Here is a 17,717-nt window from a genome sequence, read left to right as displayed (position 1 = left end):
TTTGTGTAATAAGATTTTAAGCAGATTCCATTCATATTCTTTTCTTAGGAAATCAGGCATTCTCCACTCCCTCAGCCTGCATTCACTTGGCTTACCTTCCCTGAAAGTGTGATTCCGCTGAGAATGTTGCTGTTGTTCTGTACAGTTTATACTTTTGTGTATTTGTGTTTTTCCCACTGGCAGTATCATGCTCAGTGAAGTCCTGTGAAGATACAGACACCAGGGATTCCTGCTCTGATTTCTAGGTACAAACGACACTTTTGCCATGGTGAGAAGCACTGTGCAAAATGGTGTCATCGTTCCTTATTTTGGTCATGTCTACATGTGCATGCAGGAGAAAAACCCTGTAGACTTCTTTCACTGCTATTTCATATTTCTTCAGTATCTTTACCTTAACTCCTCTCTCAAGGCTTTTGATTGCTATGTTTCTATCTGTTTCGATGGAAACAAACAGAAGGGCTGTTCTACTCTAAATTCCTAGATAAAACAAGAAGAGCCCGGCTAGTACCTAGACAAGATTTTTCTTTCAGCCACTTATTCAAAGAAATCTATATAGCCCATAGGCTTTTAGACAAAACAATGTTCCAATAATTAAAATACAAAAGAAAAAGAAACAATTGGATCTTTATGTATTGGTGACCTCTTATGGTCCCAGGGCAAATGGCCAACTATGCAGATACTTTTTAAAAAAAATGCATGTATTTCTTTTGTGCTAATGTATTCAAGATTTTTTGTAAAAGGGCCTACCATTGCCCTTGCAATAGATTTGAAGTGTCTATAAGCTGTGATTAAGTAAAACAATCCAGTTATTAAAATAATGGTAATATAATGGTAATATATTACATGATCATGATTCCCATTCTGTACAACAAGTTGTGCCAAGGGTAACTACTTTATTGCCTGTTTCTAGTTATATAAATGGCTTGTTTGAGAATTTTTTCAACTGCTTTTAATCATGCATCTGTGTTTATGTATGACCCCTTCTTTATCCTCCCAACAATTCTGTGGGGTTGGGGGAGAAAGGATGGTTATCCCAAGGTCACTCAGTGAGCTGCATAGCTGAGGCTTTTTCCATACAATTCATTTAAAGCATTTTGAGGCAGGAAATGAAACATTTCCGCCATGGAGTTCCACAATGCTTTAGCTCCAAACGTTTCATTTCCAGCCTCAAGACGTTTTAAATGAAAATGTTTTCAGTTATGTGCAATCTATTGTCATTTCCCATGTTTCTCTGCTTCCCTGAATTTCCTCCTTGGTGCCATTTGATGAGCTCAGTTAGTTCCCTCTCGCCTGATTGTTTGCAGCATTTCTCTGTTTGTTCTTCTAGTTTTGGCGGGGGGGGGGCAATCTTTGAAGCATTGAGTATAGAATGCAGCACAAGGCTGTGAAGCATTGAAACATCAATTCAATGCCAAAATGAAAAAAAAGGTGTATGTGTCACAAAATGTTGATCAGGAATTGTTTCCAGAGGATAAGTGTGGACAAAAGGGGGGGGGGGGTTGAAAATGTTTTACAATGTTTTACAAATGTTTTAGGAGATTTGTGCAGAAAGTGTCTGGGTCAAGATTTGAGACTGGATCCACCAGTCCTATAAGCCAACTACTGGCTCTCATTTCCAAAGCCACGTTCAACAAAGTCCAACAAAGTCAAGCTCAGCCAAACACACACACACACACACACACACACGAACGCACGCACGCACGCACACAAACAAATGACATTTGAAAATATAGGGGTGGTAGATAGCATGTACTTTGCAGAAGTTTCCTGCTTCAAATGCCAGCAGGATTAGGTGAAGGTGATATGAAATACCTCTGCATAAGACAATGGAGAGCTACTGCTAGTATGAGAAGCCAATATTGACCATTGATGTGTATGTGCTCATGAAACTCCCTTCACCCTTTGGGGTACCAATCTCTTATCATGACTGGTAAGAGAAAGTCCCTTTTTAAGCCTGTCTTGCTCCTATACCCCCAAATCCCCCTATTCTGAGATGCAGAACTCTTCTCTCAGTTACGCCAGTTGCTAAGCAACTATCACCATTTCCCTCTCCCCCCCCACAAAAAAACCCCGCTTAGACGAGTGGGGTGTATACCCTGGGTTGCCAAATCGGGTTGGGATTGCAAGGTGCCTGTGAAGGCGATAGATTTTTCTCTCCGCCCCCGTTTTGGAAGCGCCGCTGAAACCAGCTCACTTCCCAAACCCAGCCTCGCACATGTGTAATAAAAATAAGTACTAGCTGAAACCACGCATGTGTTGAGCTGGGCGGCTGCAGACCCGTGTGCATCAGTTCCACTTTGACCTCCTACTTAAATCTGCAGTGAGGCAAACGCTTGTCTGCTTTACTCTCTGTCTCTCTCAGCACCCCAGCCCTTTCCTCCCCTTAACTGCGACGGATCTCATGGGGTCCTTTTCCCTGCTTAGGTAGTGCCTTCGTATGAATCCTCTGTGCTCCCCCCCCCCGCCCCCAGTTATGTTATTCCCCTAAATTTGGAAGGTGCTGTCTGAGCAGATGCTTTTATTAGCAAAGGCAGCATTGGTGTTTGCTAAGGGTTTTGTCTAGGGCTGGTTTTTTTTTTACACCCCCGCCCCCCAATTCGGCAGCCACAAGGCAGAGCAATGTATCATCCCGCTGGGGGGACCTGGTAGCAGGCGAGGGGAGGGGGGACCCCACCATCACCACTACAAATTGCCAAATAAAGCGGAGAGGGGGGGAGGCTCCGTCTGCAGCTAAAAAGAGAAAGGGGCGGGAAAGTGTGTGGGGAGAAGAGAGAGGGCGGGAGAGAGAGAGAGAGAGAGAGAGAGAGAGATGAGTCCTCCAAATCCACCCCGCCGAGGGAGCCTTCCACTCCTGGATGCGGCATCTCTTCGCAAAATGATGCTGCGGGCGCTGCTGCTCCTCTCTCTCATTCAGGGGTAAGCGGAGGTTTCTGTTTGCTACGGAGGGTTGGGGCAGGGGCGGGGGGGTGAAGGCAGCGGGTGGGGAAGGTGCCGATTATAAAGGCGCTGAGCTGCAAGCAGGAGAATGGAGGGCTGCAGAGGAGTCCTTTTTTTTAACTGTATGTGCTGCTCATAGTAATACTGCAAACGTGATGTTGGTGATGTCCTCATAGTGATGCGTGAAAGAAAGGGTAGCCTGGCATAGGGTGGTCGCCGGGATGGGGTGGGGGAAGGTGTTTTCCCAGGGAAGGCTCTCCCCCCCCCCCCTCCGCAATTTCCTATGGGAGGAATTACAGTGGAGCCTCGCTCGGAGGACAGAATGTGCTGCCTGAGCAGCAGCCATAGCAGCCCGCGGTTGGCTTTTTCTGCTGTGCGCTCTGGATTCAGCTGGGCCAAGGGCGCCCCGCAGAACCCAGCGAAGAACAGGGATGCTTTCCCGGGCCAGAGCCCCGGCCCTGAGCGTGGAGTGATGGCATGTGGGCCTCTGGAGGAAGCACCGGCATCTCTCCTGACGTTAGCCCCCCCCCCCCCCCTCACCTTTCTATATCGCCCCATTAGGCAAATGTTTACACTCACGTTGCAATGGGTGTATTGCTTTCATACAGGCTTTGCTCTCTGTCTCTGTGTGTAAAAACAGACAAATGTACACAGCCCCAGGGCAAATAAGAAAGCAGAAATTGTGGAGCAAGGGTGGGGGTGGCATTGCAAGTGCTTATCACTGCAGTGCCAAGCAGCATCGGCTACTGAACTAGGTATACAGAATTGTGGACTGTGTATTTGTTAAGCTTGGGGTCAAAAGTAGCAAAGCCTTTGCCAAACAACAATTCATGTCCCGTCTTCCTTCTCCATAGCTTTCATTCTCTAGATGCAAAACAGCAGGAAGTACTGTCCTTCCTTTGGCTAGAATATCTGGTAACGTAGGTAAAGCCGATGTGATGTTTTAGCATTTGCCTCCTTCTTCACTTCTTTTTTTACCTGCCATATCGATGAACTCCCATAGTTGTTTGAGAAATGAAAAGCACAGCATGCTGTTCCAGGCTTTGAATATAGCATTCTCATGACTTCCTAGCACAATGGAAGGGGGGGGGGGGAGTAATCTGAATACCAATTTGTTTTCTCATCCCAGTCATGCAAGTATTATTATTTTCATGTCTGTTTGACTTCTGTGCACAAAGTGCTTTACATGAGTTGTTGTTCTCATATACACACTGTCCCTAAAGTGGGATGCTCTGACATAGAAAGGAAGGACTGCTTAATGATAAATAAAAAAAGAAATGGAGATAATTGGGGAATTCATGTCTTTGGGTCTGAGGAGTATTTGAGGTCTATTTGGTTTCCCGAGGGATCAAATATTTCTAGCTACATTTCCAGCAGAATTTCCATGTGTCTTAAACAAACATATGGGCCTGCCTTTTGATGCCTCTGTTAGAGTTAATTTTTGACTTACTACTTCTATTATAGCTCTTCCCATCCATCACTAGAAGGAAGGTTTTGCACACAAATGTTCCAGCTTAAAAGAAAGATGTGTGAAAATTAAGAGAATGTCTGCTGGCTTGTGTCTGTAGCCATTTTGAACCCATTCCATTACTCTTGATAATAAATCTTCTAATACTGGCTGTCCTAAGAGCTGTAGGCCATGAGTTGCGATCACCATCAATTTAGCTTCATGGAAAACTTGCTGAAGGGTCTCACTTCTTTTTTCTTTAGCAATTGTAGCTATTCACTTCACATCTAGAAAGGAAGATCTAATTACACTTTTCTTAGCATTGTATACAACGTAATATTTGGAAATTATTTCCTGTGCTCCTATGCCCTTATTTACCTCACTGGATTTGAGAAAATAAAGAACCAATAGATGGTCATCCTCAAACTTTACTGAGTTTTCGTCAAACCAGTGTTTGTAAATTTCAAAACATTGTGCTAGCATTTTTAAGAATGAAGGAAATCAGCATAAACCTTTAATTATATTACATTGTTATTCCTGATTTGTATTTTCTTGTTCATCAATTAAGCACTTAATGCTCTATTGATTTTCTAAGCAAGACATGTGGACATATGCTATAAAGAATATAACCTTGGTTCCATCATGATTATTTGTCACAATGCATTGGGACGCTGTGGCTACTCAGAGCACAAAATGCCAGATCTGATCCCTCCAAAGTTAAGAACTGTCAAATCCCATTGACAACAAAACCCCAGTGTAAGGAACATAACTCCTCATCTGTCTTCTCCCTTGTTTATGCAGTTACTTAAAAACCACTTCACAGCTGAAAAATCTCAGATTTCCCTAAACTGCTGCCAGTATTCTTTTAGGCCTTTTTAATTGGGACCTCTCAGCTACATGATTTCTCCCATCAGCATTTAATCACAGGTGAGGCTGTAGTACTCTGTAGTACTCTGTTCACTTGAAAGTCTCGAAGTGCCAACATGGTGTCATGTTAGCATGCTAGAACATGGTCTGGGAAACTGGTTTGAATCTCTGCCATGAAAGCTCACCAGGGGGCTTTCCCCACTGACAGAGTTGAACTCGTTTCTACCTAGGTTTGCCTCAGTAATTCCCACTGCCACCAAGCTCAACATTGTTTTGTCTCAGTCCCCCCCCCCCCGAACATCCTTGTCGCAGTTATGAACTACACTTTTCTGCCGGAACAAGGTCGATACCGCTTCGAAGCTTCGAAGCGGGGAAGCATCGAAATGACACCTCATCCATTCAACCAATCACGAGCCGCTTTTGTGGCATGCGCAGAATGAGAGAGTCGTGGCGGGCAGAAAGTGCATGTAACTGTAAACTGTAAACTGTAAAAACTGTAAAAAAAAGAACACTCCTGTTTCCCGCCATAACACAAGCGCCAGTCACGATCGAGGAGCGAAACAGGCACCAAGGTGATCCCGCCCACTTAGCTCGGTTCCAGGGGGCCAACTCAGTTGCTGTGGGGACAGCCTGGAATCACCCTCCACTGAAAGGAACTGAGTCGACCTTAGCTCCCTTCTGTAGTGGGGAAAGCCCCTAGGTGACTTTTAGCCAGTCACTGTCTCCTAGCTTAATTTACCTCACAAGAATGTTTTATGTGAATAAAATATAGGAGGTGAGGATAATATAAGCCATTTTGGATTCCTGTTGGGAAGAAAAGCTGAATATCTGTATCTAACTAAATAAACAAAATTCCTCCAAAAGGTTGTATATGGCAAATGCACAATGGGAAGTCATTCTTTTCCCTATTCTCAACAGTGAACATAATTTGCCCTTACTTATTAAAGTCCCTGACAGTGGTGTATCAAGAGAAGGGAGGAATTGCTGACACAATAAAATAAAATTCTGAGATTATATTAGCATAAGAACCAGGATTAGGTTCTGGTATGTGTGTGAATCCTTCAGTTTAACCCAATAGAAATAAAGCAGCTCTTAGGACTGTGTCATCAGTACATTGGACTACAATCTGATCATAAGTATATTGATTAAAAAGAAAATGTGAATAGAACTGAGTTTAAAGAAAAGATTTTTTCCAATTGCTGTCCGTATGGCCCCACCCAATTAATAGATATATAGTGCTATTTTAACCAGAGTTACACCCTTCAAACCCCATTGACTTCAATGGACTTTGAAGGGTGTAATTCTGCTTAGGATGACATCATTATTTTCCTGTATGTAATGCAGTTATTACACAGTTTTTTGGGGAGGGAAGCATATAATGAGCTTGCTGCCCAATTAACTTCCTTTGGCTGTGAGGTCTTTGCTGGTCTTACAGGCACAACATGGGTAATTCCTTCTTCTGATGTCAGGCTTTTGGCAACCAAGGACAGGGTCTTTCTGTGGTGATATTTTTGTTGTGATTAAGCCATTAAAATGCTCATATTGTTATCACTTGATTTTCCTTTTTGGTTGATGTATTTAAATGTCCTTATTTTTCCGAGCTTTGACTTCAGTATTTCTGATCTAATTGCTGTCATAATGTTAGGGCTCAGCCTGGTCTGAATGGGAAGACTCAGACAGAGAAGAGGGGACAGTGCTGGTTCAAGATTCTCAGGCACTGTCAGTAGATGCAGAGACTGAGCAGCCAGAAGTTCCTGCAGGACCAGGTCCTCAGGCTCAGGCAGAGCATTCAGGCTGGGATCCACAGCCAGGTCCAAGCTCTGAGATTCCCCAGCAAGAGTTTAGCTCCTTCGGCCCCTTGATGCAGAGCCAGAGGGGACCCTGACTCCAGAGCCCCAAGAGCAATGCAGGAGGAAACTACATGCTAGCTTACAGCAAAGGAGATGCAGCAACAGGTTAGCAGCTATGGAGGGAGCTAAAGTAGATGCAGAGTCTTTTCAGGAGCCAGACTAGAGTAACCAAGCTGCAAGCGATTATTGCACAAGGGAATGGGAGGCTGGTTATAAAAGAGAGGCTGCAGCTCAGCTAGCTTGTGGCAGCAACATTGTGGTTTAGTTGCAGGTTACTGTTTCTGTTCTTATCTGGATTCCTTAATCTGTGCATATTAAACATCTGAACCTGCTAAGACTTATTCTTGGTTCCTGAGGGCCTGTCAAGACACATATGTGTGTTTTATGCTGCTATTAATTTTATTATTGTATCTTGTAATCTACTTAAATGTACATGCATTTTCTAATTAAGCGCAGAGCACAAAATATACATTGTTGCTAGGTAGTATTTCAGTTGTGAGGAAATTGCATTTTCCTAACAGTCAGAATATATGATTTTTTTCTAGGTGAATTCCATCCTGTAGAGTTTCCATGCAATGCCGAGTATTGCATGACTACCATGGGTGGTGACTGACCGTGGTTGTGACATCACTAATTATGAGTAACATTACCTCTCTCCTGAAGCCCATAACTACTTAATATTTTTTTAATTTGCATTTTTCACTATGTTTAAAGTTTTAATTTAAACATGGCAGTAGCAGGGAAGTGGCAGTAGGTGTTCTACCCTACCTGGTGCAATAGCTTGTCCCATGAGGCAGCCTCACCCAGAGAAAAATCCTGAGCCATGGTTCAGTTTACTGTATCATTCAAATACACTGAAATCATTCAAACAACCTGGAAAATCCTGGACTCCAACAAAACTGTCTCCCACCCCCTGAACCAATGTTCTTGCAAATCCACTGATTTGTCCCCTCTTTAATTTTTAAACGAGTTGTTAAGGCTTTCCTGTGCATTTTCCACCTTTCTTGCTACAGACAGTTCCACTGCATGTCAAAAACAAAGCTATTTCGTTCCTGTCTTCAAATTAAATAGACAAGGCTCCACACAAAGTCATTCTCCTTCATATCTTCTGTTTCTGTAGGAATGCTAAAATATAGTATTGTGACTTGAAGGGAGATCATGCGAAAGAAAATACATTTGGTGTACAGTTTTCAGGTTTGTGTAGATAACCTTTGAGGAAGATTATGTGTTAATGGTAAAGATGTGTGCTGCTTTTACTTGGTCTGGCCTCAAGTCCAGGCACCTAGAAATTTGAACTTGCTCTCAAACATTGTCTGTAGTTAATATAGACATAGCCTGTCCTCTGACACATTCATTTTATTTTTGTCCTGTCCTTCATTCATGGAGCTCAGGGCATGTGGTACATCCATCTCTTCTCTCCCATTTTATCTTCACAATTACCCCATGAAGTACCACCCATTACAACCTCTGTAACACAGGTTTAGGAATAAAGGTAGATCAGGTATACAGGTCTCCACCCAACTGTTTGTTTGGTTTTTTTGCTGTTAAGGTTATTCAAGGCAAGATACATTCAGGGGTGGTTTGCCATTGCCTCTCTTCATATCGTGACCCTGGTATTCCCTGGAGGTCTTGGTGGCCCTGAATCTTTCCCATAACATCCTAGATTCAGAATAAGATTGTATTGAAAACCTAAAGCATAACATTGAACTCTAAAACAATAAAGAATTTAAATTAACAGCGCACCAAAACATCAGACTATTTACATGATAACTAGCTCACTGATATCGGAAGTAAGTAATTTATTACTTTTTCCTCATCAAGCCACAGCCAATTTATGGTGACCCCATAGGGTTTTATAAGGCAAAAGATATTCAGAGGTGGTTTGCCATTGTCTGTCTCTGGGTAGAGACCCCCTTGGAACTTTTCCATTCAAGTATGATCAGAATTAACCTTGCTTGACTAACAAGTTAAGATCTAACAAGATCAGGTTAGCCTGGGCTATCCAGGTCAGAGTATTTATTGCCCTTACTATTCAGTCTTCATATCCTCTGCCGATAGTATAGTGTAGGTGTACCCTCTAGCTGTGGGTTCTGTGGGGCAGTACTTGGAATGAGTTGCAACAACAATTTTTAAACAACAAAATGGTTTACTTTTCTTTACAATTTACACTTTTAAAACATCAACATTTAACGTTACAATTCAAGGTCCTGTTCAGGTTGCATTTCAAGTCCTTCTATTTACAGTCTACTGATATTGCCAAGTCCAAATCTTCTTTGCAAGTTGGCTGGCTCCTGAAGACTCCAAGGGCTTGATGAACAGGTTGCAACATGATGAAGGTCTCCAGGAGAACTCTCACCCATTACAACCACAAAAGAAAACCCTGAAACAATAAACTCCAACATTTACAACACAGCAAAACAACAACTACCTTCCCAGTAGTTCCCAACAATATTGAAATTACCTTAACAAGGTGTTAAGGGCTTACAGAAATCAAGGTCCGAGTCTGGTAGCCTTGCTTCTTCTGCAAAAGAGCTCTTGCAGCCTCTCTGCTGCTCCGAGTCTCCACCCCCTTACTGGGTCAACCCATTCTGGGCCAACCCATTCTGGGCATGGGGGTTACATAGGCACAAATGTGGCCTAGTGGTTGGTATGTTAGGGTATACTCTGAGAAATCAGGGTTCAGTTCCCCACTTTGCCATAAATGTTGCCGGATGATCTTGGTTCCCTTCTCTTTCAACCTAGTCTCCCATAAAGAGCTATTGCGGGAATAAAGCAGGGAATAAAGAGCCATGTATACTGTGCTGAAATCCTTAGAGATAGGATAGAATAAAAGTTTACCAGATAGCTGAGATAAGTTCGAGGAAGCTCACATTCAAAATATAGTTTCACCAGATTTTTACCTTCTATATTTAAAGGGGCAAAGTGTGTTTCTTAGGAAAGTGAACAGTACCAAACAATAGGATTCTATTGTTTACTTTTCACAACCCCCCTTCCCCCAATTCTTAGGAGATTGCTTTTCAATCAGCTGCTGCATCTTCTTTTGTTAAATACTTCAACAGGACTTCTGCCTCATTCAGTACATGATCCAAAGCCAATCAGGGATCACATCATGAATGTGATAACATCATGGAACAATGGAGCTAATCAGTTAAGGTGATAGCAGTGAATGAAGTAACAGTGCTTTCACTGTAAAATCCCAGTCCACCTCTAGGCACAATAGAATATGCATTAGAGAAGACAGCACACTGACAGCAACAGCCACATTCAGATACACATGCTGATGTGCATTTCAATGCATGAATGAGTTCTAAACAGCATGCTCCTGACTCTTTTCTTTTTTTATTTCCTCCCACAAGACTCTTTTTGTGCTCTTTAGAGTCTCTGTCAGTCATCATTGAAAATGTTACAAGAATTGACAAAATTTGACTGGGTTGCTTAGCTGTCCTACCTCAGGATGGCTCGAGATAAATTACTCTGTCTTTGCAATACCATCCTTCCAGATATGTCTGGATAAAATGAGTGAACATCACTATATTGGTTGTGGTAGAACAGGCGTATTTTGACCTGCGGGCCCTATTCCACCCAACTCTCTACCAGGAGTTCCCAATGTCTCCTGGATGGGGCTTGCTTTCTCTCTCTCGGGCTGTTTTTTCATGGTGAAATTGCACCTGGGTGGATGCGGGATCTCAAGTACGGGGTCAATTTTGCCCCAGTCTGTGATACTGCACAGATCCCCACTTCTGCCCCTACGCTGCTCCAGCTGCTTCTGCACGGGCACAGGGCTTTTTTCATTTGCCCCACGATCTATTCCGTGAATGTGCAGACAACCTCTGTTTCCTGTATTTTGATTGGTCACTGGTTGTGTCCCTCAAATGGCGTCATTCTCCCCCATTCTCCCATTCACTTTCACGGAGGGAGAAACCATGGATTTAGAAAGAGAAACCGGGGGTGGGGGGAAGGGGGAACAAGGATCAGCCTGCCTATCCCAGTCAGGACAGGAGGAAAGTGTGTGTGGGGGGGGGCAGCAGCCCTCCTGCAACGGCTGCAGTGAAAGACTCCCTAACCCTCCACCCCACCATCTTTTCGATTTGCATTTCCGGCTCACACCATCATGGAAAGTGTTGGGCGGGCCAGAACCATGAGGTGGGAAAAATACAAAAGTTTTGCCCCGGATCTGCTCCTGCGGTTTTTTCACGGCACCGGGGTCATACCGGGGTATTTAAAAAGTACCACTTTGCCAGCAATTTCTGAAATTCGTGACGTTCTGAAAGCCGTGACTACACCAGGGCAGGCACACTGCAGCTCTGGGAGCTGTGAGGAATGTACAGGTTTATTCCCTGTGCTCACCCTGGTGCAATTTCACTGAGAAAAATTGACCTAGGATAACTGCTGCCACTTCCTGACCTTTGTAGGAATTTCCCACCGGAGAGGATCAGGGCCCCTACCTTCCTTTTTAACTGTGAGGCCTAGCCTGTATCTCCTACTTTCCTTCTCCTGAGTACCACAGGAATGGTTCATGGCCTGGTGCGCTCCTGGAGGAAAAGCTGCTTGCCTACTACCAATCTCCCCCAGTGTGTGTCCAAAACCCTAGCCACACCCCTAGCCAGCCCCCCGCTAAACCAGCAGTCAGGTTGAGGCTGATGCAGCTCTGGGGCTGGGGCCCTCTTCTGGGTCAGCTGCCATGGAGCTCTGTGGCGCCCGCCCACCTCCCTTTTTGCCCTTTCCACCTATTTGCCCTTCCCAGCAGAGGGAGGGGAGGGAAGGAGAGGGAGGGGACCCAACATCTGGACATGGCTCGCCCACCCTAGTGGAGGGAGAGGGAGGAGGTGTGGTGGCATGCGGATCATGCAATTCTCAAATAACTCATTTCAGGGACTGAACACTGGGCAGCCTCACTTTAGGGGCAGGAGCCATGTGAAGTTTCCCCCCTGGAACATGTTTTTCCCTGTCCCAGCCTGGGTTTATTGGCCCATGCAGAAGGGGCCATAGGCTTCCAATGCTTCTTGGGAAAGGATAGAATGAAAATACATTACTTTAAGTTTCTCTCATTGGTGGATTCCACATAGCATAAATATAATGCCTTTAGGATGTTTTAAAAATATGCATCTTGGTTTTTTGTGTTCTCACAGCAGGAGAACACAAGCATTGCCAGCCAAAATGGATCTTTTCCCCTTCCTGCTGCATGGAGCTCTTGTCAGTTTCACAGCTGCCTCCACCATTTTGTGTGCTGCTGCAGATTCTTTATTAAGATTTCCCATGGAGGTTTCCTCTGCTTGCAGCTCATCTGCACACAATTTTGCTGTAAAAAGTAGATGAATAAAGTTAGTTGTACCTAATGATTCCTCATACATGTTTTTCTTTCTTTTTTGTTTTGAGGGGGATGTCTGTGAAGCTATAGTGATACAAATATGTGCGTAGCAGCTTCTCTAATAATGTCGTTGTAGCTTTGCTAAAACACAAAAAATGGAAAAACAACATGTGCACGGGATCGTTAGGCACAACAACCTTTATTCATCTATTTTTTGCAGCAAAATCATGCACAGATGAGCTGCAAGCAGAGGAAACCTCCGTGGGGAATTTTAATGGAGAATTTGTTGCAGCACATAAAATCACAGGTGTGAGTGGTAAAAATGAATGTAAGAGGTTTGAGTGGGAGAAATAAAATGTTTCCTGCCTGATTGTGTTCACTCAGCAGGCAGGAAACATCTTCAACCTTGGAGGAGGGGAAAAGTTTAGCAATTTTTGGAAAACCTGGGTTGAGAGAAATAAAACGAGCTGAAGTAGTTTTGAGGAAGAGAGTTGTGCAAACTTCTTCCCCAAAACAGTTTTTATAATGTCCTAAAGATGTTATATTTATGCTGTGTGGAATCCACGATTCTCATTCTTCCTCTTCTCCCTTCCCTAGTGCTGAATTAGAACACAAATAATATCTACTTTCTCTCACTCCTTCCTCAGTGGCTTGAAGAGAAGAAAAAGTGAAAAGATTTGTTAAGTGTTTCTTAAACTTTCCTCAGCACAGAGAAGATACATGGAAATTAAAAAGCATTCCCGGAGGAAAGGATCTTCTTGATTAAGAAATCCTCTTGTATACACCAGGGCCTTCCCTTCTTTTCTCTTTTCCAAATGATTCAGAGAGGGAATTGAACACAGTAGCTGTGAATTTTCAGAGAACATAAGAGGCAAAAAGACATGAAGTGGTTGTTTTGGATATGTCTACACAAGTATGCCATACTGTAGTTTTGCCATATAAATAGTATATTCTGATCATATGAGGCTTTTGCTAAGCTGCATGAGGCTATCTTCAGATATAAGCAAAAAGTCTGTTCTCTCTGGCAGATTGAGGATTAATGAATGAATTGCATTTCCAGTTCCCCAGTCTTTTAGCATAATGTCAAGTCTTGCTAAATATAAAAGTGGCTGGTAGGTGAATTTATGAGAATGACATATTCCAACTCAGGAACCTCTCCTCCTTCAGAATGACCTTGTTTGACTGTGTATGAAATCACAATGGAGTGAGAATATGTGAAATAACACATGCATGTTTTCTGTCCTTGTCTCATTTGAAAACCAAAATACTTCTGACGCACACATTATTCATATCTTCCAGTCGTATCCACCACATTCAACTGTTTGGCCAAAGCCAAATAGTTCCTTGATAAAATATCAAGTGACATTATGGTGGACCTGTTCAGCTGCTTGAGTCCATTGAGACATCAAAGCAAATTTGAGTTAATATACCTAATGGCATCAAGAGAGCAGAACTGTTGAGAGAGGGGGAAGTTGGCTGCAGATGGCTCTGGAGATGTCAGTAGTCTGGTGAACACAGTTCTAGGGGATCTATTCCTTCCTGGTCTAGAACAAGTCCAAATAGCTGTTTTCATATTCAGAGTCTTTCACTGCAGCAACCTCCTCCCTCTTGCACCTAAAGCAGTAAAGATAAATGTATCACTTTCTTTATTAGCAGAGAGTGAAGAGAGGCTAGCAACAAATCTCTTGCCTTGCTTCAGGCCAAAGGAAAAGGAAAGAGAAAGGAAGATGTGGATAGGAGGCAACCTCTGAGAACAGAAATGTCTGAAGGCTTAGATTGGAGTCCAGGAGCATCTTAGAATTTGAAGGGATGAGGAAAGAAATGAGGAAATGTTTGAGGCAGAGTTATTAATTTGCTGTGAAACAGAAACAGAGCAGGCAGGAAGCTCCTGGCATCTGGCATCTCCAGTTGAAACAGCCAGGTAGGAGGTCATGTGAAAGACCTCAGCCTAAGACTCTGGGATCCACTGCCAGTCTGAGCAGACAAATATTGGCCTTGATGGATCATTGAACTATTCAGTATAAGGCAGCTCCATGTGTTCATGTTTTCAATTGTAATTCTGTAAGAATTTCAGGCCCTAATTTGAAATCCTAGTGCCACGAGAAAAGCAAGCTGCACATGTTCACATGTGATGACATTGTGTGAGAAACTGCATAGATAAATCAGGTTGGAAGTGCAGCCAAAAACAAAGTGTCATCACAAACAGAGTACAAGGGGGGAAATTTAATAGAAACTGAACAGCACTCTGATTGGGTAAGCTGACTTGTGCTGTCATTGGTGGATTGGTTGACTAACAGAGGGAGGAGGTACCTCTCTGAGAGGGAAAAGATTGAACATATTTTGTATTTGTGTGTTAACATCAAGTCCCTTAGCTGTATGTGAAAATCTACCCTGAGAGTATTTTATTTGGAGAGAGTATCTGATCTGAAATATATATTGAGAGCAGAAATACACAGACAAAAGAGCTGGAAGTTTATTTATTGGTCAAGGTAGAGTGTCATAGTAGAGAGAGACTTTCCACAGTGACCATAAATAAAGGTGAGGGGAATATATCTTCTGGGAGATGGAAGAAGAATTCCTGAGGCAGTTAGGAATGGAATTATACTCAAAGGAGAATTCCCTGTCTGCTTTCCACTACATGGTTGCCTATATTACAATAACTGTTGTATAATTAGTTTCTGCCATTAATCCATATGTGTAGTAAAAGATAGAGTGGCATAGCTTCCCCACGTTTCCTGCATGATTAGACTTTGTATTTGCTAAAAAGTCAATGCTGATGATGTTGAGTGGAAAAGGCATTCCCCTAAAATGCTGGATTTGATTTGATTTCTTTCTTTCTTTCTTTCTTTCTTTCTTTCTTTCTTTCTTTCTTTCTTTCTTTCTTTCTTTCTTTCTTTCTTTCTTTCTTTCTTTCTTTCTTTCTTTCTTTCTTTCTTTCTTTCTTTCTTTCTTTCTTTCTAATATATTTCCTAAGTTTTCTCTTTCTCTGGGTACTTATCTTAAATGCTCCCTTGAAGCAGATGATAAGTTAGAAGGTTATCCCAAACTGGTGCTAGCTCTGCCACCATGATACATACAGAAACACTGCTGTGAGCTACAGATGATAAACTAAGAAGCCAAGAACTCTTTAGCTTGTGTCAAAGACTCTTGCTTCTGGCTATGCCAAGAGTTTAAATTACTCATAGACAGGGAGGAATAACTGCTGAAGCCAGATCTTATTCATCTTTAATGTTTCTAGTTTCTCTATGTGCTGCTGGCCAGCCAGATTCACATCAAACTATGTACATGGAGTCCATATTGTAATTACTTAATCAGCAAAGACAGAAGTTTATATCATTAAGAGATTTTTTTCCTTCAAGAACATAAGAACTAGCCTGCTGGATCAGACCAGAGTCCATCTAGTCCAGCACTCTGCTACTCGCAGTGGCCCACCAGGTGCCTTTGGGAGCTCACGTGCAGGATGTGAAAGCAATGGACTGCTGCTGCTGCTGCTCCTGAGCACCTGATCTGCTAAGGCATTTGCAATCTGAGATCAAGGAGGATCAAGATTGATAGCCAAGATTGATAGCCATAGATAGATCGACTTCTCCATAAATCTGTCCAAGCCCTTTTTAAAGCTATCCAGGTTAGTGGCCATCACCACCTCCTGTGGCAGCATATTCCAAACACCAATCACATGTTGTGTGAAGAAGTGTTTCCTTTTAGTAGTCCTAATTCTTCCCCCCAGCATTTTCAATGAATGCTCCCTGGTTCTAGTATTGTGAGAAAGAGAGAAAAATGTCTCTCTGTCAACATTTTCTACCCCATGCATAATGTTATAGACTTCAATCATATCCCCCCTCAGCCGTCTCTTCTCCAAACTAAAGAGTCCCAAACGCTGCAACCTCTCCTCATAGGGAAGGTGCTCCAGTCCCTCAATCATCCTTGTTGCCCTTCTCTGCACTTTTTCTACCTCCTCAATATCCTTTTTGAGATGCGGCGACCAGAACTGGACACAGTACTCCAAGTGCGGTCGCACCACTGCTTTATATAAGGGCATGACAATCTTTGCAGTTTTATTCTCAGTTCCTTTCCTAATTATCCCCAGCATAGAGTTTGCCTTTTTCACAGCTGCCATGCATTGAGTTGACATTTCCATGGAACTATCAACTAAGACACCCAAATCCCTTTCCTGGTCTGTGACTGATAGCACTGACCCCTGTAGTGTGTATGTGAAGTTTGGATTTTTTGCCCCTATGTGCATCACTTTGCATTTTGCTACATTGAACTGCATTTGTCATTTCTTAGCCCAATCACCTAATTTATCAAGGTCTGCTTGGAGCTCTTCGCAATCCTTTGTGGTTCTCACCACCCTACATAATTTGGTATCATCTGCAAACTTGGCCACCACACTACCCACCCCTACATCCAGGTCATTTATGAATAAGTTAAAGAGCACTGGTCCCAAAACGGATCCACTCCCTACACCTCTCCATTGTGAATGATCTTTTCTCTATAATTTCAGGGGTGTTTTAACATCATCAGCTGATATTTATATCTTGAAAGATGGGCAGCTCAATTCAGAGGCTGCTGCAGCTAGGGATTGTTCTGCCACTTTGCTGCCTCCAGAGGGCTTTCAGGTGGGGCAGGGGTAGAGCAAAAAAGAAAAAGAAAATCCGGCTGCCTGAAAAGCCCTCCATAGGGGTCCTTTTGGCCACAGCATTCCCAAGCCTGTGTGGAAGCCAACTGACTCCACCCCCAGGTATGTTCTGGCCTGTGCCTCTGCCCTCTCTGTGCCAGTGTCGACTCAGATGCCAGCATAGCTCCATGGCAGCACCCACTTTTGGGTTTCACTGCTGTAGAGTTGTGGGTCAGCCAGACATCAGTGTTTTCGCCCTCTCTGCTGTTGGGGGTGCCCCTTATGTTGGCAGAGGGGACAAGCGCATCGGGAGGGGTGGTGGTCTTGCACTACATCTGAAAATTGACCCCCCACACACACACCAGATTGGGCTGTTGGATGCAGTATTTTTGGGTTTTGTAAGTTTTTTGTATGTTTAATTTTCATTTTCATATCAATGTGTTCACTTCTTTTTAACAGTTGAGAAACTATTTTGTTTAGGCATAAAGCAAAATCCACTCAAATAATGAATGTACATATGCAATACATGTGGGTAATTTACCTTATACATGATAGGGGCTTGTTTTAACAATGCATGCAACCATCCCATTCTGTAAAGCAAAACCCCAATAACTGATAATAAAATGCTGCATCAATACAGGCAAGGAAAGGACTAACATCAATCCTTTATCAATTGAAATGTGTCTGTGG

At 43.1% G+C, this 17,717-nt stretch overlaps 1 protein-coding gene across 2 annotated transcripts in view; it reads left to right on the top strand.

Annotated features, from left to right (window-relative positions):
* The first annotated feature begins 2,327 nt into the window (after window positions 1-2,327).
* GABRG2 (gamma-aminobutyric acid type A receptor subunit gamma2) overlaps window positions 2,328-17,717 on the top strand; it is a 105,728-nt gene continuing 90,338 nt past the window's right edge. Inside the window, exon 1 of one of the 2 annotated variants that reach the window (XM_048488490.1) lies at window positions 2,328-2,916. In XM_048488490.1, the coding sequence (XP_048344447.1) occupies window positions 2,810-2,916 (107 nt within the window). In that variant the 5' untranslated portion in view covers window positions 2,328-2,809. The remainder of the gene's footprint in view (window positions 2,917-17,717) is intronic. The other variant, XM_048488491.1, reaches the window with a different exon arrangement.

This window comes from Sphaerodactylus townsendi, linkage group LG03, assembly GCF_021028975.2.
Source record: "Sphaerodactylus townsendi isolate TG3544 linkage group LG03, MPM_Stown_v2.3, whole genome shotgun sequence".
In the NCBI taxonomy this organism is placed as follows: Eukaryota; Metazoa; Chordata; class Lepidosauria; order Squamata; family Sphaerodactylidae; genus Sphaerodactylus; species Sphaerodactylus townsendi.
The sequence above is the reverse complement of the archived record's forward strand: the minus strand, read 5'-3'. Positions and strand labels throughout refer to the sequence as shown.